Source organism: Hemicordylus capensis, chromosome 1 (assembly GCF_027244095.1).
Source record: "Hemicordylus capensis ecotype Gifberg chromosome 1, rHemCap1.1.pri, whole genome shotgun sequence".
Taxonomy (NCBI): domain Eukaryota; kingdom Metazoa; phylum Chordata; class Lepidosauria; order Squamata; family Cordylidae; genus Hemicordylus; species Hemicordylus capensis.
Window position 1 is genome coordinate 138,866,266 of NC_069657.1, and position 25,705 is coordinate 138,891,970.

Below are 25,705 nucleotides of genomic sequence, written 5' to 3' on the forward strand. Positions count from 1 at the left end.
GCATCTTTAAGGTTTCCCCCCATAGGGAATAATGGAGGTTTCAGTAGCTCCTTAACTTCAGCTGGGGGACTCTGGGGTGGCCCAGAGCGAGTGGTGGTGTAGTGCACACAGGGTTCCAACCACCCCCATACCCACAAGCCTGTGGGGTACAGGGTTTGGTTGTTTCTGAGGTATTCTGAATGTAGATTCTCTGGTAGCATATGAGAGTGGATTCATGGTCTTTCATTGAAAATTTCATGTGCTACCAGAGAATCTACACTCAGAACACCTCAGAAACAAGAAAACCCAGTACCCCTTGGGTTAGCAGCCCATGAGGGTGGTTGGCACCCTCTGTGCAAAACACCACCACTCACTCTGGGCCACCCCAGCAAACCCCCCCCCCCCAGTGCAGTTATGGGGTGGCTGAAACCTCCATTGTTCCCAAAGGGCTAAAACCTTAAAGATATGTAAACTTCAGAAATCAATTTAAAATCAGGCCTTTGGCTAACTCCTTTGCAATCTGGGTGGTGGGCAGGCACCTCTTGGGGTGCTAATGCCCAACCCACTGCTCTACCCTCTTTCTGCCCCAAATCTGCCACAAAGACATGCAAACGTCAACAATCCATAAAAAATCAGGCCTTTTGCCAATCTTTTTGGAATCTGAATGGTTGGCAGGCAACCCCTTGGGGTACTGCCACCCAACCCACTGTTCTGCTGCCTTGCAGGTTTGTTACTGCCCCAAATTTGCCACAAAGACACACAAACTTCAACAATTCATAGAAAATCATTGCCAGGCAGCACACACAACAACAGAGAACAGCAGACTAGCAGAGCTTCTTAAAGAAACAGGTTTCCAAATCAAGCATCAGATGCAGCAAACTATGGCCAACAGCAGCATCAAGTGTGTCCTGCCCTCTCTCCTCCACCAAGCAAGCAGTTCTCATCCACAAATTTTTTTTTTCAACACATAAACAACAACACATCATCATCAACAGCAGAGCTTTACAAAGAGCCAGGTTTCCAAAGCAAGATCACACAGATGCTGCAGAGTCAGACAGATTAGGCAAGATCACACAGAGGCGGCAGACTTGGGCACATTTTTCACTTTTCTGAAACAGATTAGAGCCTGTGGCACCACAACCTATTTGATGCAAGCAATCTAGTTTGAATAAAAATGATGATGATGCTAGAATAGAATTCACAATATAATAATAATAATAATAATAATTCAATTTCTATACTGCCCTTCCAAAAATGGCTCAGGGCGGTTTACAAAGAGAAATAACAAATAAGATGGCTCCCGGTCCCCAAAGGGCTCACATTCTCAAAAGAAACATAAAAGAAGCATAAGAAACATAACATAAGAAGAAACATAATATGACCCAATCTTCATTGCAAAAAGAAGTCCAGAGAGAGAGAAAGAGAGAGAGAGAGAGAGGGAGAGAGAGAATGAACCAGCAGGATGCCCATCAATGAGGTCCCAAAATACAGCACAACACAAACCATCCAGGCAGGATGCAACCCCAAACCTCCCTCCAACTTGCCTCCCCACTCACTCAGGGCACTGGTGGCTGCTGGCACAGACAGGAAGTGATTCTCTCAAGGGAGTGGAAAAAATTCTGGAACAAAAAAGCAAGCAATGCAGCAGCAGATTAATCCATTCCCAGGCTGACATGCAGTAGGATGCAGTAGCCATAGCAGGCTTGCATGCTGGGCTCAGGCTGGCAGCAAGGCAAGCATGGCATCATGGAAACTTGAGTTTAGACATGCAATGCAAAACTAGTTCTCTCTCTCTCTCTCTTGAATGAGGAAGAAAGGCAGAAGCAACTGAGTAACTAACTTGTTGAATGAATTGAACTAAACTCCCCCCTACCCTTGCCACATCTTCCACATTCTAAAAGCAATGAGCCCAGACAGAGTAGAAACATTAAGGGTATTGTTTGTTAGAGCTGGCAACACAATTGAATTACAATACAGAGCATTCCAAGGAAATGAGCTTCCTCAGGGATGCTGTGCTGGCTTTTTGCATATCTTATCTTCTTATCTTCTGCTAATCTTTTTGACAAACACTCACTGCCTAGCTGGTGGCTTCAGTCAGGAGACCAAAGGTCAATTTCATGAAATGCTGAAATGAAGGTCTGAAATGTTTTCCGAAGAACAAAACTTTCGGCTCCAAAATAGGGTCATTTCGATTTGTATACAAAGAATTTTGTTTTTAATTTTTTCATTTCGATTTGTACACAAAACGTCTGAAAATACCATTTTTGGACACAAAATGTTTTGTTGCCGAATAGAAATGCATAAGCCTAGTGCATAATCGAGTAATACAGTAACAATAACACAGTGCTGTTTTGCCTAACTTATTTTAACAGCTGATGTGGCCATTTGCTCTTATGGACTCTCATAGGAACATAGAAAAATACGAAGCTGCCATATACTGAGTCATACCATTGGTCTATCTAGCTCAGTATTGTCTTCACAGACTAGCAGCGGCTTCTCCAAGGTTGCACACAGGAATCTCTCTCAGCCCTATCTTGGAGAAGCCAGGGAGGGAACTTGAAACCCTCTGCTCTTCCCAGAGTGGCTCCATCCCCTGAGGGGAATCTCTTATAGAGCTCACATTTCTAGTCTCCCATTCAAAAGCAAACAGGGCGGCCTTGCTTAGCTTAGGGGACAAGTCATGCTTGCTACCACAAGACCAGTTCTCCTCTAGCCAAATCCAGACAATGCTCCGCCAGTATAGTACATAGAATCCAAGTCTGACTGTACATAGGGCACTACTGTGACATATTGCTTTGTCGATATTTTATCCTAAGTAACATTTGAAAAATTTAGTTTTAATTAATAAAGTTTTAATTAAAGTTTTAGTTTTAATTAATAAAGGAAATGGGAGCAAAAATATTATCCAAAAATTCTTCAGTGAGACTCTCTGTAGGAAGAAAGAAACAGCGTCACAAGTGCCAGAGGAGTTTCGACTCAGCCTAATTTTTCAGCTCTGATTCTTATTATTCTTTTTGCTGTAATTGATCACTGGGCTTTGGTACAAGGATGATCGTTCTCAGAGTTGCACAACATCATGGTTGATGTAGTTTATCCTTCATGACTGGTGATGGAGCATTTAAGAACTCTTGTTATCCTAAGTGCTCCATTAAGTGTAGAGAAGAGAGATGTCTTGAACTTTCATTCTTTAAGTCAACATGAAAATGTTTGCATCGCTCCCTTGCCTTGTTTATAATTATCAACTTGTTTTGCCTTCCAGACCCAGTATGGATGGTTCCAACATGATTTGGGGCATATTTCAATTTTCCAGACACCCAAATGGAACCACCTTTTCCAGGCAATTATGATGGGCATGCTTCAGGCAAGTACCAAATGCCAATGAAACTCATTGAAAGTGTCAACTCAGTGTGCGGCACTGTGAAACAGGCCAATTCCATGCTCGGAATCATCAAGAAAGGGATTGAAAATAGAACTGCTAATATCATAATGCCCTTATACAAATCTATGGTGCAGCCACATTTGGAGTACTGCCACCATATCTCAAAAAGGGTATTCTAGAACTGGAAAAGGTACAGAAGGAGGCAATGAAGATGATCAGGGGCCATGAGCACCTTCCTGATGAGACAAGGCTACAACTCCTCAGGAATCTTTCCTTCTTAGAAACAAAAGAAGACTGAGGGAAAACATGATAGAGGTGTATAAAATTATGCATGGTGTGGAGACATTTGACAGAGAGACATTTTGCTTCCTCTAGAACTGGAGGTCATCCCATGAAACTGACTGATAGGAAATTTAGGACCAACAAAAGGAAGTGTTTTTTCCACACAGCACATAATTAACCTATGGAATTTTCTGCCACAGGATGTGGTGACAGCCACCAGACAGGATGGCTTTAAGAGGGGCTTGGACAAATTAATGGAGGTCAGTTTAGTAATTGGTTACTAATCTGAGGCTATAGGCCACTTGCAGCCTCAGAGGCAAGATATCTCTGAATACCAGTTGCAGGGGGGTCAACAGCAGAAGAGAAGGCACACCTTCATCTCTTGCCTGCGGGCTTCCCAGAAACATCTGGTGGGCTACTGTGTGAAACAGGACACTGGACTAGACAGGCCTTGGGCCCAATCCATGTCTTTATGTTCTTATGTTAAGATTGTTTCTTGGTTGGCACGTATGCTGTTCATTCATTTGTGAGAGTCATAGGGCCGCAACAGATAGATTCGCACCTTCTCTACACTTTACCACGGCAGATGAGACTGCACTGGTGTGAATACAACAACTCAAGGCTGCATCCAAAACCTCCTGTGGAAATCACATTGCTGGGTCATGCATGGTTACATTAAACGGGTTCTCATGACCCCCGAAATGGTGGCTAAATGGTAAATCTGAGATTTATGAAAAGCACACACTCCCAATTTCTGGTTGGAAAGAACCTGGAAATTTTCATTGATGTTGGCTCAGTACATTTAATAGAGATTGATGACAATAGCTCAAATATTAGTTTAATTATTTCCGTTATATGTTGGCTTGGCACACTGGGACCCTGACATCGAAGAAAATTTCCAGGTTCTTACAATCAGAAATTGGGTATGCACATGATGTGTTAATCACTGATTTCTTATTTTGTTAGCCTTGTTGGGATTCTGAGAACCTACCATGACATTGAACTGGTTTGGCTTGAAGTTGAGCTGAACCCCTGAGCTGGCTCGAAGCTGGTTTAGGAGTTCTACAGTTGAAATTTTTTTTAACCTTGCTGCCAGTTTCGGTGGTCTTGAGGGGTGCTTCTGCAACCACGCAGGGGGGTCTCCAGCAGTCCCCCCTGCCCATGCTGGCCTCACCCCCAGTCTTCTAAGGGCTGTTTTGGCCTATTTTTGGATCTTCCTGGCCTCAGTGGCCAAACCTCTGGTTTCGGCGCCAGCGGGAAATCTTAGAGATAACTGAAGGTTCAATGTAGGAGTGTACATAGAACTCGAAAATGAACCGGTTTGATGTTGAACTGGTTCAGTTCAAAGGTTCGGGGTCGAGCCAAATCCTGCTGGTTTGGCTCAACCCCAAAGCGAATTCCCCCCTAGTTTGGGGGTACGACGAGCCCTTTAACTTTTTTTAAACTTATCCCCTCCATGGGGCTTCTCTAAGATGGCAGGTGGGGGGAGGATCTGTGGAGCTTCCCCCTCCCCCCACCAGCCCAGGCCATGCAGGGTCCCACTGCATAGGCGCAATGGCGTCCAAAATCTCCAAAAACTAGGGAATAGGCCCAGAAAGGGCTGAAGATGCCCGAACCAGGTGAATTTAAAGGAAGGAAGGCCTGCAGGAGGAGGGGGAACCTCCATGGAGGCCCCACGACCTTGGAGAAGGTGAGGGGTTCAAAGGGGGTCAATACCAATTTGGCCCGATGTGGTTTGAGTTTGGTTTGAATTGAACTGGGGCAAGTGTTTTTGTGCACATCCCTAGTTCAATGTGGAGTTTGGTGAGGCAAACCAGAGGTCCCTTTTGGCCCTTAACTGAGGCTTCATGCCTTTGGGCATACTGGAATTCCAACCTTGGCCACATTTAACTCCGGTTTGGCATTATGTGTGAATGCAGCCATTGAGTCACATCATTCAGCCCAGTATTGTCTACTCTGGTGGGCAGTAGCTGTCAAGGCAGGGGTCTTTTTCAGCCCTTGCGACTCTGCATGCAAAGTATGTGCTCTACAACTGAGTTATGATCCCTCTGTTGAGTGGGGTACGTAGCATATTTTCAGCACCCCCTAGATTTCTAGACCTGGGGTATCACTAGTATGCAAAATTAAGAATTTCCCTTACAAATGCAAGAAACTTGAGCAATTTGGTACTCTTAGGCAAGGGGCTATCACTACCTCCTCATAGTTATGCCACTGCTTTTAAACATCATTCACTCCAAATGCTTACAGCAGTGGAAGTAAGCTTTGGTGTTGCACAGAACTCTTCAAATAAAACCTTTAAACAACCCACTTTCAGACGCTAGCCAGATGAGGAATTATGTTTTTTGGGAGTCCTGTTATGGCACAAGTAGAGTCATTAACTCATTTCACCTCCCTTTCCTCTTCCCACTTCCCACCTGCCTAGCCACCCACAAAATACCCCTCACCTCTGGATGGCTGGCCTGAAAGAGTAAAAAGAGTAAAGAAGTTGGTTTCAGCTGAGTCCTGTGTCCTGATTTGCTTCTTCCAATGGCATTCAGTGGCATCTTTGTCTCCAAGCTCAAATGTCTGAGGAAAGCTGGAGGAGAGATGATGCTGGGACCCCTCACACTATTCTGTTGAGCCTTAGCAGAAGCCCACAGGCTGGAATTCAGTGGCAACCAAAGTCTGGTCTACTTAGGTTTATCAATCTGCTACTGTGTAAAAAGAGAATCACTTTGGTTGTGAGCAGTGGGGAGGGAAGAAAGGTTGCAGCTCAGCCACAGCAAAGGAAAAATAGTAATAAGGTTGATTTATGTTTGGCATTGCAAGGATTGGATTGCATGTTCATGAATCTTTCTGCAGGGTGGGTCAGCCAGCTGGTGGAACCATAGGCACAACCAGCACCATGCCAAACCCAACTGCTTCCGCAAGGACCCTGATATAGACTTGCATCCTCTGCCGTTCAGCCTGGGGAAGACGCTCTCTGTGGAGGTGAGTGTGGACACGGTGGCACTATATAATTAAAATTGCAGCGAATTAATTTGTAGCAGGGAAAAAGAGGAGGGATCCACAATATCCCAAGGAGAAAAACAAAAAACAGACCATGGACAATTAATCTTATAAACAATTAAATAGGAATGGGATTTAATCAAATAACATACTAAACGTAATATAAGATATACCAAAAACCAGTATACGTACAGAAAGCATATGACTGAAATATACTATACAAAACCAGTCAGGTAAACATCTACAAACAGCATATATGAATGAATGAATACAATGCACATAAACAGATAGTAACTTGTGAACTCCCACTAGGAGCCCAGAGTTGGGTGGAAGCAAAAGAACCTAACAGCCAGAAATTGGCATCAATATGTGGCTCCAAATTTGCTTATGTTCACAATAACAGCTCTTGTAGTTACAGTGAGGGAAATAAGTATTTGATCCCCTGCTGATTTTGTCCGTTTGCCCTCTGACACAGAAATGACCAGGCTATAATTGGAATGGTAGGTTTATTGTAGCTGTGAGAGACAGAATAACAACAAACAAACCCTCAAAAGCTCAGTGCCCAAAAGTCAGCGATGGATTTGCATTGCAGTGAGGGAAATAAGTATTCGATCCCTTCACAAAAGATGTCTTAGTACTTGGTGGCAAAACCCTTGTTGGCAATCACAGAGGTCAGATGTATCTTGTAGTTGGCCACCAGGTTTGCACACAACCCAGGAGGGATGTTGTCCCACTCCTCTTTGCAGATCCTCTCCAAGTCAGAAAGGTTTCGAGGCTGATGTTTGGCAACCCAAACCTTCAGCTCCCTCCACAGATTTTCTATGGGATTAAGGTCTGGAGACTGGCTGGGCCACTCCAGGACCTTCATGTGCTTCTTCTTGAGCCACTCCTTTGTTGCCTTGGCTGTGTGTTTTGGGTCATTGTCATGCTGGAATACCCATCCACGACCCATTCTCAATGCCCTGGCTGAGGGAAGGAGGTGCTCACCCAAGATCTGACAGTACATGGTCCCGTCCATCGTCCCTTCAATGCGGTGAAAGTGTCCTGTCCCCTTAGCAGAAAAACACCCCCAAAGCATAATGTGTCCACCTCCATGTTTGACGGTGGGGATGGTGTTCTTGGGCTCATAAGCAGCATTCCTCCTCCTCCACACACGGCGAATTGAGTTGATGCCAAAGAGCTCGATTTTGGCCTCATCTGATCACAACACTTTTGCCCAGTTCTCCTCTGGATCATTCAGATGAGCATTGGCAAACTGCAGACGGGCCTGTACATGTGCTGCCTTGAGTAGGGGGACCTTGTGGGCACTGCAAGATTTCAGTCCTTCATGGCGTAGTGTGTTACCAATTGTTTTCTTGGTGACTATGGTTCCAGCTGCCCTGAGATCATTGACAAGTTCCCCCCGTGTAGTTCTGGGCTGCTTTGTCACTGTTCTCATGATTATTGCAACTCCATGAGGTGAGATCTTGCATGGAGCCCCAGACCGAGGGAGATTGACAGTTATTTTGTGTTTCTTCCATTTGCGAGCTATCGTGCCAACTGTAGTCACCTTCTCACCAAGCTGCTTGGCGATAGTCTTGTAGCCCAGTCCAGCCTTTTGCAGGTCTACAACCTTGTCCCTGACATCCTTCGACAGCTCTTTGGTCTTGGGCATGGTGGTGAGTTTGGAAGCTGAGTGATTGCTTGCTTCTATGGACAGGTGTCTTTTATACAGGTACTGTAACAAGCTGGGATTAGGAGCACTCCCTTACAGAGGGTGTTCCTCATCTCAGCTCATTACCTGCATATAGTGAAAGGACACCTGGGAAGCTGAAATCTTTCTGGTTGATAGGGGATCAAATACTTATTTCCCTCACTGCAATGCAAATCCATCGCTGACTTTTGGGCACTGGGCTTTTGAGGGTTTGTTTGTTATTATTCTGTCTCTCACAGCTACAATAAACCTACCATTCCAATTATAGCCTGGTCATTTCTGTGTCAGAGGGCAAACGGACAAAATCAGCAGGGGATCAAATACTTATTTTCCTCACTGTATCTTGTAGTCTGATAGTTGGGAGCGATGACTGGGGATGTAATCAGTTGTACTCAAGGTTTCAAAAGTTGATAACAGGAAGACAGTACATGCTGTGTAGTCTGCTGAATGCTGACTGAAGAGACTGGAAAAAGCACAAGACTGGAAAAGGCACCACAGCTGCCCCAGGATAACTAGCTGTTTCACTGAATACTTCTTCAGGAGCACGTCTCATCAGTCTCAATTGATATGCAAGCTCAAACCATAGTAACACTCAATGTTCCTCCAAGCAGGTGGAAGCCTAAAAGCTTCCTTGAGTTTTTTCCAGTCTCTTCAGTTTAAAGCTAAAGTACAGTTTTCAAGGAGGGAGGGAGGGAGGGAGACCAGCAAGAGGAATGCCCATTAAGGCAGCTTAGGAAGAAGGGAGGAGGAGATGGGGAGACAGATACTGTTTCCTGCCACCTGGGAAATGATGGCTGTGGCAGGCACCTTGCTGGAGCTCAGGATAGGTAAGAGAGAAGATCCAGATCCAGGGATAGAGGGGAAAAGAGGAAGTGGGGTGGGGTGGGGGAAGGTGTGTTAGTCAGAAGTGGTTGGTTTGTGAAAGCATGGCTCTGGGCAATATTTACCAGTTTCCAGGTGAGCTGGAACGAAATCTCCACTGGCTTATCTGGTGGGACGGTGACTGGCTCTGAGGATACAGGGAGGGGCTAGATGGTGCCTCTTCCATGAAGAAGCCCATTCATACCCTTCCCCCATGAATGTCTGTCTGCAGCTTTTTATACCTTTTTGCCAACCCCCAAAGTCAAAACAATCACCTCAGAATGTCTTCTCTTTGATAAACAAACTCTGGCCCAGCTCCCAGAATTCCTCTCTCACCCTTCAAGGAGGAGTCAATCAGGAGCCTGGCCTGGCTCTTTGTCTGATTAAATTCAAGATAAAGACACTTTTTTTAATGTCCAGCTGGCCCTGGCTTGTAGCCATTTCAGATCTTTGTTGATGTTCTTCAGCCCAGAAAAATATGTTAGAAGGACAGAAAATGTTGCATAAGCAAGAAGGGGTTTCAGTGTTATATGAATGTGTTAGCCCCCATAGCACAGCGTAGGTGTTATTATCTTATATGTGGTTTCTTATAATTTCCTAAATCAGCTAGATAAGATTAAGCTTGACATGTCAAACTAGTTCTCATGACTGGTTTTTAGCAAAGCAACAAACAGCCCAAGGCTCTTGGCAAGGCAGCAAACAGCTTCAAGGCTAAGAGAATGAGGGAAAATTCCCCTCCTTTCTCAGACCTCAAGAATAAGCATTTCAGTTCACTGGATTGGCTTAAAAAAAAAAAATCAAAGTCATGCTTTAAGTTCCTGCCAGAATGGTAATCCAGACACAGGCCTCAATCTAGCTCTTTTGGCTTTTGGGGGGTCTCAGAGCAGGCCCTGGTTCTAAAAAGGGGTCCACCCACCTGTTCGCATCAGCTTCTGTACTACTTGGCTTACCTGTTGCATTCTCCTTTTATAGCTCGGAAAGAAGAAGAAGAAATACTTGCCTTACAATTACCAGCACAAATACTTCAGCTGTGAGTTGCTCTACCATCTTCTAGAAACCAAGTATTCCAACTATGAACCTCAGTTAGACATTTCTAAATGGTTCTTTGTGACATTCTGTACATCCATGCCCTATTCCTATGTTCAAGACTCGTGGATGCTGTATCCTGGTTCAATGTCCAAAAGAGCATATCTGTAAGCCATAGGGACATTGGAAGCTACTGAGTCAGGCCATTGGTCCATCTAGCTCAATACTGTCTACACTGACTGGCAGTGGCTCTCCAAGGTTTCAGGCAGGAGTCTCTCCCAGTCCTTCCTGGAGATGCCAGGGGCTGAACCTGGGACCTTCTGCAGGTAAGCAGATGCTCCACCACTGAGCCACGGAGAAGACAGTGCTCACATGTAGTCACCCATGCAAATGCAAACTAAAGTGAGCCCTTCTTAGCAAATTAGACAGTCCATGCTCACTACCACAAGACCACCTTAATCTCCATCCCACATGTTGAAACCCCACCTACACTCTACCTGAACATGGTGTTTTCTCTTCAGATAAATGCTGTCCTTATGGTGAGCGTGGGATGGGGTTCAGTGCTAGGGTTGTACACAGAACCAGTTTGGCCAGTTTGTTTCAAATTTGGCCCAAATGCGAACCGACCTGGCCCAGTCTGGTTCCAGGGCCAGCCAAACAGGGTCTGGTCTGGTTCAGCTACTGAACAGGCCCGAACTGGTTCATGGGCCGGTTCAGGGGATATACTTGTAAAGGGTAACCCAGCAGGGATTTCTTTTTATAAGTATAGGGGCATTCCCTATATTAATGTAGGCGGTGAGAGAAAGGGTACTTACCTCTTTATGCAGGTGGCAGGGATGGTGGCTGTGGCAGTGGAGGTGGCACATTGGTGGTGGCTCCTCCAAACCTCCACCGGCCTCCTGAAGAACAGCCTGGGACTGTTAGAGTTAGCTCTATTAAAGCATGTCAGCACAGCTGCGGGTCTTGGAGATGCACTTCTACGGACACTGAGGCTATTGCTTGAATACCTGAATAAGAGTCTAGCCCCTGAAAGTTCTATGATTTCTTTGCACTTCTCCACTTAGACTATGTAGGGAATCACAGACTACATGAGGGGGCAATGCCCTCACTGTTGTATAACCTCCAAGCCCACCAGGAATCACATCATTACTTCTTTTCATGTGCAAAACTGCTATAGAGAATGGAAACACACTTCTCTGAAAAGGAGAAACACTTTTAATAAGGATTCAGAGAAATGACTTGACTAGCAAGCCATAGATTGACGGTTCAAATCCCAACTGGCATGTTTCCCAGACTATGGGAAACATCTATATGGGAAACCTCAAAATGGTGGTACATATGCTGCTAACCCCTAGGCTTGATTACTGCAATTTGATCTATATGGGGCCACCTTTTTTATTTAGTCCGGAAATTGCAGTTTGTCCAGAATGCAGTAGCCAGGTTGGTCTCTGGGGGAGAGGGCAAAATACGAAGTCTTGATTATAACCTATAAAGCCCTAAAGAGCTTAGGCCCTGGGTATTTAAGAGAAATTCTTCTTTGCCATGAGTCCCACTGCCTGTTAAGATCATCGGGAGAGGTTCATCTGCAGTTGCCGCCAACTCATCTGGCGTCTACTCGGGAACGGACCTTCTCCATTGCTGCCCCTGGACTTTGGAATGCACTCCCTGTTGAAATAAGAGCCTCTGCATCTCTGGCAACTTTCAAAAAGGCACTGAAGAGACATTTATTCACCCAGGCTTTTAATTAGATTTATAGTTTAAAAAAAATTAATACTGGGTTTTAAATGTTTTAAATGTTTTTAATTGTTTTAATGGTTAATTGATTTGATGTTTTAAATGATTTTAATTGTAAACTGCCCAGAGATGCTAGTTTTGGGCGGCATAGAAATATTTCAAATAAATAAATAATACAATGGGTAGCAGTGATATAGGAAGATGCTGAAAGACATCATCTCATACTGCCAGGGGTGTATCTAGGGGTAGGGCAGGCAGGGCACGTGCCCCGGGCGCCACTTGAAGGGGGACGCAATTTTTCTAAAATTAAAAAAAAAATTAAAATGGCTGCTGAAAACAAAATGGCCACCGTGCATGCTCAAATGGCCTCTGTGAGGCGCTAGGCCATGCCAGGCCTCACAGAGGCCATTTGAGCATGCACAGTTGCCATTTTGTTTTCAGTGGCCATTTAAAAAAAATATTGTTTTTTTAAAAATGGCCACCACACATGCTGAAATGGTCCTTACGAGGCCCTAGAGGCCAGAGAGGGGAGGGGAAACCTTTTCAGACCCCCCCCACAGCCTTTAGGAAGCCCCCCGAAGGGGCTACAGGTAATTTTTTTTTAATTTTTTTTTTAATTAATATAATATAAGTCACTGTACACATATTCAGTTTGGCACTATGTACAGAGAATCAGATGGGTGTCAGATGTTTGGACAGGGGGCGCAATTTCAGTGCTTGCCCTAGGCACTATTTTCCCTAGATACGCCTCTGCATACTGCACGGGAGATGTTAATGGTAAACCCCTCCTGTATTCTACCAAAGACAACCACAGGGCTCTGTGGTCACCAGGAGTCGACACCGACTCGATGGCACACTTCACTTTTAGGCAAATTAAAATGGATTGAAGGAGGGCAATAAAAATGGTCAGGGATCTTGAAAACAAGCCCAAAACCTGATGGGGAAAGGTTCAAGGTATTGCGTATGTCTGCCCTGAAGAAGAGAAGTATGAAAAGGGAAGACATGTTAGCACTTTTCAAATACCTGTAGGGCTATTCACACAGAAGAGGGCAAAGAATTAGAGCTAAAGGGCTTAAGTTAAAGGGAAGAGTTTGAGTGACGAATAGGAGGAAGTTTTTAACATTAGGAGCAATTCAATCATGGAGCCAATTACCTAATAGAGACGGTGGGCTCTCACTTGCTGACGATGTTCAAGCAGAGGCTGGACCACCATTCTATAGTTCTGGATTTCCTTCACTTAGCAGGGGGTTGAACAAGATGCCCCCCCACTTATTGATTCTAAATGTATTCTTAGGGTTGAGAGACCACCATCCCTGTCCCAGGATAAGTGGATAACAGGGTTCAGGACAAAGGCTGCGTATGGGTGATATGTTTTCAGTTGCTTGACAGCTGTCTGGAGAAGCGATCATTTCCTCTGCCATGCACTTTCATTTGCCCACCGCCAAACAGGTTTTGCAGTTTTTAAAGTACTGGAGAACCTAATAGCTAGAGGCCACAGCAACATACATATACTCAAAATGAATGTTTGCACCTGCAGGCCAAAATAGCTCACCACCTTGAGATATCTGAACATGAGGTCATTCACATGACCTTCGAAAGGGCCAGAGAGGGTGGGAGGGGGGAAGGCAAAATAGCACCTCTCTCCCTGCCCCGCCAGACGATCTGGCATGGTCCTGGGTGGTCCTGGGCCACGCAGCTCATGTACCCATACAGCAAGCACTTTTGCCCTGGCAACCCTTGCAGGTTAGGTCAGCATTTTTATTGCTATATTGAGGATGGGACCACAGACCAAATTCATGACAGAGAGAGATTTGAATGAGAGACATCCTGATTTGTAGTCTAGTCCAGTCTAGTCTTCTTCACATGCTGTGTTCAATACATGGGCAATTGGTATATGCTTGTATAGATTTGTAGACACATAGAGTTATATTAAATGCACATGCTGTAGCACACTTCCTATCTATACCTTGCATTTGAGGTTCACCTTGAAAGACATTTATGGTCATTCACATAAAAAACTGTACATCTACAGATGCCTGCACACAACACACATGCAACATAATATCCAACTATAGCACAGTACCTCTCCTCTGTAATGAAAGCATCCTTCTTGTTCTTATTTCTCCTTCTAGTTGTTGCTCCAGGTATGATTGTTCCTTTGTTTCTGACGGTTATATTCTACTTCACTTACACAAGGAAAAAGTGGTTGGTAAGTGGTCTCAATATTACTCAGCTCCCACACAAACAGATTGTTGCTAAATGTGACTGAGTGACTTTGGCTAGCAGCTGATTTTTAAGAGGCCATATTTTGATCTGAGCAATGGATCAATAGCCAGTAACATTGGCTCTGTCTTTTGATCTACAGAAGCCAAGTCAGAAGCAATAGCTCCTTAACATACACACCCTGGTGTGAGTTCTCTGCTCCTCTTTGCCTAAATGCTGGCAGGTACAGTTGCCAGTCCTTTGAAAGACAATGTTCTGGTACCTAAGCAGTACCTTGGGGCAAAGACTGTGGGGGGGAGGCAAGGGTTAGAACCTGGTGGTTGTTCACTCAGGAGCACAGGCCAGTGTTAAGTGTTGGGACACTCTTCATCTGATGAGTACATGCATTGCACATACTTCAGGAACTCCTGGCCACCAAGCAATATATCTAGTTGTGCTACTAGACTGACACAGATCAATCAAGTACAATAAATGCTCCAACTACCTGTATGTCATCACAAGCAGAATGTGAAAATTAAAGTGCATAATTCCAAGAGCTGAGGCCAGTTAGAGGCTATAGATTATGTATAAAACACATATATGCAGTGTATTAAGGAATTAAGCACTCCAGAAAACATTTACTCACACTCCTATGATTTTTTATGAATTTTTGAAATATTTTTAATCGTGCGAGTGTCTGATTGCTTTGGGGGTTGGGTGGTAGGCACCCATAGGTGCCAACTACCTTTACACCCACTTTGGGAGGTTCAAACCAGTTTGAATTCGAACCAAACCGGGGGAGGGGGGTCCGAGCAAAACCAAAATCGAACCTCCCCCTCCTGTTTCGAACCCAGTTAGAATATATTTTTCTTTTCTTTTCTTTTCTTTTTGCCCATTGCACATCTCTCACCTAGAAAGATGCACTAACACTTTTTCAGTCATATACCAAATGTGACCAACATAACACTCTTTCAGACTGTAATTCTATGCAGATTTATCTGGATTTAAGTCCCGCTGAAACGAGTGGAACTTACTTCCAAGTAAACATGCATAGGCTATAGAACAGGCTAGGCTAGGCTAGGCTAGGTGCTTATTTTCTCTTTCACTCACTCATAGACATAGATACACACACAGGTCACTGTCATGGGGTTTTTTCTTCTGGGGCAAGTAGCATGCACAGCAGGCAGAGGGGAGGAAGTCCAACATCTGGACTACAGCTGGCAAATGGTTCAAGCCCCCTTGCTGCAGTCCTAATCCAAATCAGGGCTCTGCATGCTGTTATTTATATTTTTAGAAAGAAGCCCACATGCCCCATAACACAATCTGTGGATTGTGTACTTTGGTCCTGTCTTCTTTCTGAATTGTCTACTTTGGTACTTTGAGTTGGGAACATAGACCTGCTCTATTAACCATACTCCAGTACAACACCATGCTGGCTCTCAATAAAAATCTGTAAGCTTCCTTGTGGTTGATAAAGGGTGGGCTGAAATGGTGCAAGAGCTTTTTTTTTTTATTAACTATTTTCCCCACCCCATCTACTTCCTTTGGCAGGAATTAGTTATGGTTCTGCTCTACAATGCCCGTATCTGCTTCATGTATATTCCTGTAATGGGATTTAAGAGTTTCATGGCGTACTACTGGCTGGGCAGGTAATGTTCATTGGGAATAATGCCCTTCTGGCAGCTGTGTTTGAAACCCATAGATGTATAGATTCTCAGGAAGGGATCCTCCAGACCTCAGACAGCACTAAGGGAAAACAGGAGTCAGGCAAGGATGCCACTACCTTGGACAGCTCTAAGGGGGGGGGGGGTCAGGATGTTTGATGATCCAACCATCAGAGTAGGCATATAGGTTGTCCCAATAAAGGTCCTTAAAAATTATGTAGGTTGTTGGCTAATCAGAATGGTTGGCCCCGGTCTTTCCCTGGAGGAACTCTCTGTGACTTTTGGAAACCTCTGATTCAATTGCTGGATCCTCATCAGAAGAGGAGTAGGACAGAGCTGGAGAGAAAGTTGAATCAGCAGGGTTATCCTGGTGCAGGGGATTCCAGCAAAGTAGGATTATCTGGGATGTAGGAGTTTCCCAATCTCTTTTGTCCCTTGAGTCTTCCACCTTGCCTCCTGGTTGTGGGAGCTCTGCTCCTGGGGACATGACGCTAGTGGTTAGGGATGTATACAAACTGCATTTCTAGCACTTTTAGGGAAATTGGACCTGGAACTTTAAGAAAAAGGAGGGCAGCTCCTTACCACTTCTCTGCACCCCATGCAGCTGTCTTCTGGGGTGGCATGCATCCCAATAACCCCCGGCATGGCATCAGCATGCACGTAGCATCAGGGCATGCGTGGGCAGCATCTGCGTGGTCAGCAACACCATGCAGACCTTGCAAATGGCACCCGCAGATGCCATGTGTGTCCTGATGCCGCATGGGGGGTTATTGGGATATGCACCACCCCAGCAGGAAGCTGCATGGGATGCGGAGAGCAGGTAAGGAGCTGCCCTTACCTTTTTTCTTAAAGTTCCAGGTCTAATTTCCCTAAAAGTGCTAGAACTACAGTTCGAACCGTGGTTCGTGAATATCCCTACCGGTGGATTTTTAAAAAAAAAAAGCTTTAATAGCTCTGAATGAGTTCCAGAAAACCAATTGGTTAAATATATGACATTCCAGGAGGCGTAGCTTGGGGAGAGGAGGCCTCTATTCGCCCCTCTCCCTGACAGCCCCTTGGAGTGAACAGGATAATGAGAAAAATAGTGAGGGGTGGAGCTGGAGGGCCCTCAGGAGATGGGGCCCCCTGGTTCTTTGAACCCATCTGCTCAATTATAGTTATGCCCCTGTGACATTCAGAACTCTTTTAGAACTCTGGTATTTGTTTCTCTACTAGTAAAGAATGAAACAAATACACCACATTCTTTTCACCTTTGCATTTGTTATGAAACAAATGCACAGCCCTACCGGGCTGTCTGCTTCTCTGTATAACAAATCCCACCTATGTAAAATACTAGATGTCAGGGGAAAGTGTTCTAGCTTAGCCTCCTCACTGCCATGCTAGTTTTCTTTGCTGATAGGATTTTTGCTTTGTATGCATTCAGAGCATTCAATCAAGTGAAGCCTCTATTTGCATTATGAAGTGGTACAGCTCAACCGTCAGTGTACTACATCTGTACAAGCCAGTTTTTTATCTCCACAGGTTCCTGCAAGCTTGTTGGTTCATGTGGGTCACACAAATGAACCACATCCCAATGAATATCGACTACGATAAGAATTTGGACTGGGTTTCTGCTCAGGTACCATCTCTTTAACATCAAACTGGGGCAGCCTATGCATCAGTCAGAAGACTGAGTCTCGTGTTTACTTAGGTATGTGTACCTGAGTATAATCATACTCAGTATCTGTACCTGAGTATAATACATGCACACCCTCTCATGTATGAAAGATCAGTGCATCACTTCAGATTTTTTTAAATAAGAGATGTATGTGCCAAGTGCAAGCTCTTCTAACCAGACTGGGTCATGTGTATTTTATACCTGGGTATACATGGTTATGTTTACCTGAGTAAAAAAGGTATCATGAACCCCAGTTCATAAAAGGCTAGGACTATCTGTGGGAATCTCTCCTTCATTACAGTGTTTGCGATCTTGTACTAACACTGATTAGGGCAGTGTTCTTCACAGTAAGGCCAGGGGCCAGTGGTTACCCCTATCAACTTGGAGTGCCTCCCCCTGACTTATCTTTATTGGGTCAGTGTGATTCAGCTTTGGTCAAAGCTGAATACTCTGCACAGTCCCTCTGGCATCATGAGATGGCCACTGCACTAATTGTAATAAAGAAGATTGGTTGATAAAAATTTTGGAATATGCTGAGATGGCAAAACTTACAGTACTGATAAGGGATGAAAACTTGGAATGTTTTAAAGAAGATTGGAAACCATTCTTGCTATACTTAAAGAACTATTTTTCTAATATGGACCTTTCAGCAGGGTTTGAAATTTAGTAATAATAGCATGTTGGGTAGAGTAAAATCAAGTTTGCAATGTGTAAGATATATGTTTTTAATTACTATAACAATGATTGACTTGTATAGTTAATGAATCACGCAGATTGGTGAGTGGGAAGTCAATATTTACATAATTAGATGTAACAGGATTGTTAAGATATTGTAAAAACCAATAAAAAATTTAAAAAGCAAACAAAAATAAAATTGTGCAGTGCTGAGCTTGGCCCAGCTCTGGTGGGGTGCTCCTTTAAGAGAAACTGAGCCCCCTTGAGCCCCTGCATCATCCTGGAAGGTATGCACCTAGTGCTGGAAAGTGTAGCACTCAGCTTCTCAGCTTTCCCTATAGAGCTCTTAAGGACCCCCAGGAAATTGAGAAGTCTATGCCCCTTGCTTCTTCAAAGTCCAACTTTTGCATCTACTCTATGGATGCAAAAGTTGGACTTTGAAGAAGCAAGATAGAAAAGTATTGATGCTTTTGAACTTTGGTGCTGGAGAATACTTTTGAGGATTCCATGGACAGCCAGGAAAACAAATAGATGGACCATAGAACAAATCAATCCAGAATTTTCACTCAAGGCACAAATTACCAGGCTCAAACTATTGTACTTTGGACACATTTGGTGAAGACCTAGTTCCCTTGAGAAGTCCATAATGCTGGGAAAAGTTGAAGGAAAGAGAAGAGGATGACCAGCAGCAAGGTGGATGGACTCGATTACGACAGCAATGAATGCACCACTGAGAGACCTTAAAGGCCAAGTTGAAGACAGATCACCCTGGAAAGAATCTATCTATGTGGTCGCTAAGAGTCAACTTGATGGCAATCAATCCAATCCAATCCAATCCAATCCAATCCAATCCAATCCAATCCAACCAACCAACCAATGCCCCTGTAAGAGAGGACTATTTATCTCTCTTATAGAGCCTCTCAGCACTGAGTGAGAGAAAAAGCAGTACTATGCAGAGAACAGCACAGTGGGAAATGGCTCTCTCATTGAAGGTTTATTGCCAAAGTAGCCCCAACTTGAAAAACAGTGAAGATCACTGGATTAGGGAGTCCTTACATTGAAACTGGACATGGTTAAGCTCCCGGGATGGGCACTATGTACCTTTCAAAGAGTGATGATCCCTTGGAGCTCTCCCCAGTGAAGGAGTCTTACAATGCTGTGGGAGGGTAGAAGGGAGGAAGGACAGAAGGAAAGAGGCAGGGAATGTTGGAGCTTGGAAATGAACCACTCTGCTGAACAGTTGTTCCAGCTGCATTTCTCTCTTTCTCCCTTAGATGACAGCAACATGTAATGTCGAACCATCTCTGTTCAATGACTGGTTTACTGGACACCTGAATTTTCAGATTGAACATCAGTGAGTACAGTAGAGGAAAGAAAGTGGGGATGGTCCGCACGGGTAGAAGTGTGGGAGAGGTCTTCATGCACATAAATCTCCTGCTCTGGAGGCAATCTAAGGACCTCACTACAACTTAGGCTGCTGCTAACCCTTGTCCTCCCCTCATGTGTCTCCTTGGGAATACCTGGTTTAAAAAAAAAAAAGACTTGAAAATTGCACAGTGAAAGAGCACAAAGTCTCTGGTTAAATTTTAGGCATTCCTCCAGTTAAAGGAGCATGTAGCCAGTGAGGGGAGATATCTCTGGCTGAGACCCTGGAGAACTCTGCCACTGAAAGTAGGCCTTACTAGAATAGGTGGACTGGTGGTCTGGCTCATTCATCAATATGAGACAGCCTCATCTGTTCAGCGCACTTAATATTTGCTCACTCCCTGTGAGCAGCAGTGAGTGAAGCAGGGGCAAGAGAATGCGGAATGCAGTGACATAACAGCAAACATTTCTTGGGCCCTCTGCTTTCTCCTCCCACAGCCTTTTCCCAACGATGCCTCGACACAACTACTGGAAGGTAGCCCCCCTGGTGAAATCCCTCTGTGCCAAGCATGGCCTTAATTACCAGTGCAAGCCTCTGCTCACAGCCTTTGCAGACATTTTATGGTAAGTATCCATTGACAAGAAACAGAGGTAAGGAAGAAACAAATGTCTTTAGTGGGAAGTGGAGGAGGAGGTGGTGGTGGGGGGGAAAGAGGATGGAGAGGAGGAGGGGGCTGTAGAGGTGGTGGTGGTGGTGTTTGTGTAAAGCAGGGAGAGAGAATAACGGAAAGTGGGATGTGGAAATATACCAAATAACAGTTTTGGTCCTTTTGGTGTTGAACACCTAGACAGACAGGGATGATACATAATCATATCTGCCTTTCAAGTTTGTGACAGATACTCTGAACTGAAGGATAAACTTGAAACTCTTTCAAGGCTGTTGTAACAAGACAGTGGCCAACATCTAGACAAAGCTGTGCTTACACAATCATGATGTGCTAGCTCAAGGACCTAACAGATGACTAAGTTAGAAACTTGTGTTCCATTTTGCAAATATGTTTGTGCTTGTACAATAAGTTGGTGTACCTTCTGCTATGAAATCTCTCCCTTTCATGTTTGTAAAGGACCCATTTCTCTAAAGTGTGGGATAAGACAGGGCAGCGGCCCCTTATCTCCATTGCTTTTTTACATGGCCCTCAAGCCCTTGGCCTGTGCAGTGAGGCAAGATGGAGGTATGAAGGGGATTGAAGTGGATGGACAAGAACTTACAATTGCATTTGCACCTTTTTGTAAGAAAAGCCCTCTGTTTCTTACAAAACCACAGGAATCTGTTGCTAATGAAATTACTACACCAATTTGGGGACTATCTGGATACAACATTAACTGGTGCAAATCTGAGGCTATGTCCTTAGGGAAATTACCTCTCTCTAGCAGGGAAATGCCCTGGCCCATTACATGAAAAACATACTCCCTCAAATACCTAGGAATTCTGATGTCTAAAGAACCTAATCTGAGAGCCAAGACTAATTTAGATAAGATACTTACTTACACAGATTAAGATAGATCGGGCTGATCTCCCCCTGAGTTTGTGGGGCAAGATAAATGTTATAAAGAGGAATGTTGTGCCCAGATATATTTATACTTTAAGAGGACTTCCCCTGCTTATTCCTTAAAGATACTTCAGAGAAATCAAGAGAGCTGTGAGGAAGTTTCTCTAGGGAAAGAGAAGGCCTTGTATTGCTTACACTAAACTCCCACTAGCTGCAAATACATGGGGGCTTCATCTGGACTTCAATCTGGTGAACCTCAGATTTTATCATAAATGTTTTTCAATTGCACAAACTAAACATTGGCGAGCCAGCGCAGAAGGGGAAAGGCCAGAACGGACACCAGTGGAGCTAGCAGAACTGAAACTCTTAGAAGGCTGGGAAGCACTGGGCTCCAGTTACCTTAAACATCCCCATTACCCATCCCCTACAATACAAGCAGCTCAACATGTCTGGAAGGAACTGGCAAGACACCTGAACTTTGACTCCTATGTCCACATGGACATGATACTGTGGGGAAATCCATACATATTGATAGGTAAACAGCCAATTTTATGGAACAGTGGGTAGAAAAAAGAATCAGTCAGCTATCACAGCTGACAAATGAAGATGGTAATTACAAATCCTTTGCAACCCTGCAAGAGGAGTTCCACTTACCTGTGTCATGTGCCTGGCAGAATATGTAATTGAAACATACAATATCTGTTCAAATCGGACCAGACACCCTCCGGCAACTCTGAATTAAATTTTCTTCTCTCCCAAAACTAAATAAATACCTATATGCCTTTGTGCATTAAGACATGGACTCTGGCTTGGATATAAAAGTAAAGGTAAAGTGTGCCGTTGAGTCGGTGTCGACTCCTGGCAACCGCAGAGCCCTGCGGTTGTTTTTGGCAAAATTTAGGAGGGGTTTTCCATTGCCATTTCCCGTGCAGTATGAGATGATGCCTATATTCTTCCTATATTGCTGCTGCCCGATATAGGTGTTTTCCATGGTCTGGGAAACATACCAGTGGGGATATGAACCGGCAACCTCTAGCTTGCTAATCAAGTCATTTCCCCACTGCACCATTAGGTGGCTTTGGCTTGGATATACTTAGGGACAAATGGAACCTGGAACTCACACATAAATTCTCACCAGCACAATGGCAAGATATTTTGGGTAGAATTAAATGCATCTCAGTGAATCTTAAATTATGCCTCATCCAACAGAAAATTCATTTCAGGGCCTATTGGCCTACATCTTAAACGATTAAAATTGGCCTCAAATAATAACTGCTGGAGATGCGATAATCCTTACTCCAACTTAATGCATATGTTCTGGGATGGTTCCACAGTGCATGGCTTCTAAAGCGAGGTTATTATGCATATTAATTTAGTGATGGATTCATCTCTTGCACTGAAGGACCTGAACACAGTTCTGGGGTATATCCCAGCTGACTGGAGTCTAAAATCAAGTTCTAAACAATGGCTATGGAGAGGCTTCCTGGTAGCTAAGAGATTAATACTGCAGCAATGGAAATCTCCCACTCCTCCTAGGATTGAGGAATGAGTGCACAACCTGCTTGAGTTAGTAGCACATGAAAAATGGGCCCTCAAAAGTCCAGATTAATGGTCAGAAATTTGGGGCAACTTGCTTGGATTATTCTTAGAATAATTCAAGGAAGGTACTTATTGTGCAGGGTCGGAACTCAGGAGATTATTTTGATCAGCCGGTTCTGGATGTTGTCATGCTCCCCCAAAAGGAACAGGGACGCAGTCTGGGGGTACTTCTGGATCTGAACCTCTCCCTGGTGTCTCAGGCTGAGGTGGTGGCCAGAGGTGCTTTTTATCAGCTTTGGCTGATATGTCAGCTGCGTCTGTTTCTTGAGATGAATGACCTCAAGACAGTAATACGTATGCTGGTAACCCCTAGGCTGGATTACTGCAACACACTCTATGTGGGGCTGCCTTTGTATGTAGTCCGGAAACTGCAGTTGTTCCAGAATGCGATGACCAGGTTGGTCTCTGGGCATCTCGGAGAGACCATATCACTCCTGTGTTGAAAGAACTACACTGGCTGCCAGTACGTTTCCAGGCAAAATACAAGCTGCTGGTCATTACCTATAAAGCCCTAAACAGCTTAGGCCCTGGGTATTTAAGAGAATGTCTTCTTCGCCATGAACCCCACCACCTGTTAAGATCATCTGGAGAGGTTTGTCTGCGGGTGCTGCCAAGTCATCAGGCAGCTACTCGGGAATGGGCCCTCTCCACTGCTGCTCCTGGACTTTGGAACGCGCTCCCTGTTGAAAGAAGAGCCTCCTGATCTTTGGCAATTTTTAAAAAGGCACTGAAGACACATTTTAATTGTTAATTGATTTGATGTTTTTAATTACTTTCATTGTACACCGCCCAGAGATGCAAATTTTGGGCAGTATAGAAATATTTTAAACAAACAAACAAACAAGCAAACAAACAAGAATAACAACCATAGATATGTACTCCCAGGTTGTTAAGATCTTCTAACAGGACCGGTTCTGAACAGAGGCGTAACTAGGGAAAACGGCGCCTGGGGCAAGCACTGAAATTGCGCCCCCCCGCCGTGTCCCCCCCACCGTGTCCCCCCCCGCCGCCGCCCCCAACATACATCTGACTGACACACATGTTTCAGAAAACTTTTATTTTAAAAATTTAAAAAATTACAAAAATTACCAAAAATTTCAAAATGCACTACATACTTAGGTTTTTCCTCACAACAACCCTGTGAAGTTGGCTTGTATCTCAAACATCAGAATTATGATGCAATGATGATTATTATGATTATGATGCCCCTCCCTCACACCCTGGTTCTGTTCCTGACTTTCCCTTGTGAGTGACTGTATTTTAATAAAACGAAAACCAAGGACTCCAAAGTAATTCGAGGGACTAGGGTGATAGTGCTAAAGACTCCTTATTCTCCCGCTGTTAAAGAAAGACTCCCCTTTTCCAAAACCGCGCGCTATTTTCACCAGAAAAGGTTTCAAATGGAGGGGGAAGCATTTATGTATTTATGCTTTGTTTTATGTTACGATTTCAAAGTTAGAAAAACTATAAAAGGGCCATTTTAGAGAAGATATGCACTGCCTTAGTTGCAAATCCTGCTTTTTTGAGATTCCCTGCAATTGAATAAAGCGATAATATACACCTTTGCTATTTAAATTGGTTGGAGAGTATTTATGACAATAAAAAATGAAATGGCATTTCAGATGCAACATTGGTTGCCTAAGACCACTCAGATTTAACTAATCTTCATCACATTGACAAAAAGAGCAATTAAAAATAAAATCCATGACTAAAACCAAACCACTTTGGGGTTGTTTTTAATGAAAGGTGGTATATAAATTTAACAATAAATGTTTAGAAGTATATACTTTCACCCCCTGCCCAACCTACAATTAATTCCAGCTTATTTTCAAAGGGCTTCAAGTTTTATTTACAAATTGCTTGGCAGCACCAATGTTTAAGTAATCGCTAATTGCTCCTAATGATAGTCTTACTTATTGTTAAATTTATATACCACCTTTCATTAAAACATTCTCTGTTCATCTGATTTTCAGTCTGGTTAATTAAATCGGTGGAGGTTTAGACTTTCCTGATGGGCTGAAACAGCTAATCCATTTTGATGATGACTTATAATTAAATTAGCTTGCATTACATAGTGAAAAAGTCCAGGAAGGGAGAGATGGGGGGATGTGGAACCCAAGGTTCCACATCCCCCCCCATCTCCCCCTCCCTGAGCTTTTTCAGTTAAAAGGTGGTTAGATTATAGGGGAGGAAGGACTTGAATGAGCAAAAAGGGGAACTGGTTCGGGCGTTCAGGAAGTTGTTCAGAAGAGGGAGTTGTTCAGGAAGTTTGCTCTGGTGTGTGTCCTCCTCTCGACGCATGCGCGACTGGTGGCGGGGCGGCGGGGCGCACCGGGGAGTGAAAGTCAGAGACATGGACTACGAAGATGCCGCGGCGCCCAGTGCTGGATGAGCAATGCCAATGGGGGGGGGGTGCTGGGACCGGGGGAGGGGGACTGCTCTGCAAAAAAAAAAAAAAAAATCCCCAGCAAATCGGCAGGGGGACTTTTTGGCGCCCCCTGCCAAGTGGCGCCCGGGGCACGTGCCCCCCCCCATAGTTACGCCTATGGTTCTGAATTTCATCTCATGTGTAGGCTAGATTATCTTCCATTGGGAGTAGGATCTTTTTGGTAGCAGCCTGAGTTCTGGAACTCTTTTCCAAATGAGATCCATATCATCTCCTCCTTGTTATCTTTTTGAAAATGCTTAAAATCTTCAGAAAGTCTTGAAAATTGTTAGTCGAAGTCTTGACTGGCTACTATGCCCTGTTGTGCTGCCCTGCTTCATTGTTTGGTTTTAATTTTATTGCTTTGTATTACTTTATGGATATTTTTAATTTGTTTTGATTTGTGAACTACTGCTGCTATAGCACTTTTGGATGAGCAGTGGTATGTAAATAGCCTTAAATAAATTAAATTTAAAAGAAAAGAAAAGAACTTTTGCACAACAGTGCAACTATGCACATCCCTGCACCTTTGCACAGATATGTGACTTTCTTGCACTAGCTCAACTTTGTTCATTGCACAAGCACAGTCATAGTCTAGATGTTGGCCAGTACTTGGCAGGAATTTG

The 25,705-nt window shown here is 44.1% G+C and overlaps 1 protein-coding gene across 1 annotated transcript in view; it reads left to right on the forward strand.

Annotated features, from left to right (window-relative positions):
- LOC128324944 (acyl-CoA (8-3)-desaturase-like) overlaps positions 1–25,705 on the forward strand; it is a 41,925-nt gene that overhangs the window by 15,512 nt on the left and 708 nt on the right. The window contains exons 4-11 of the mRNA XM_053250210.1: positions 3,239–3,340; positions 6,482–6,610; positions 10,155–10,212; positions 14,075–14,151; positions 15,696–15,793; positions 17,330–17,426; positions 19,415–19,494; positions 20,004–20,129. Coding sequence (XP_053106185.1) covers positions 3,239–3,340; positions 6,482–6,610; positions 10,155–10,212; positions 14,075–14,151; positions 15,696–15,793; positions 17,330–17,426; positions 19,415–19,494; positions 20,004–20,129 — 767 coding nt within the window. The remainder of the gene's footprint in view (positions 1–3,238; positions 3,341–6,481; positions 6,611–10,154; positions 10,213–14,074; positions 14,152–15,695; positions 15,794–17,329; positions 17,427–19,414; positions 19,495–20,003; positions 20,130–25,705) is intronic.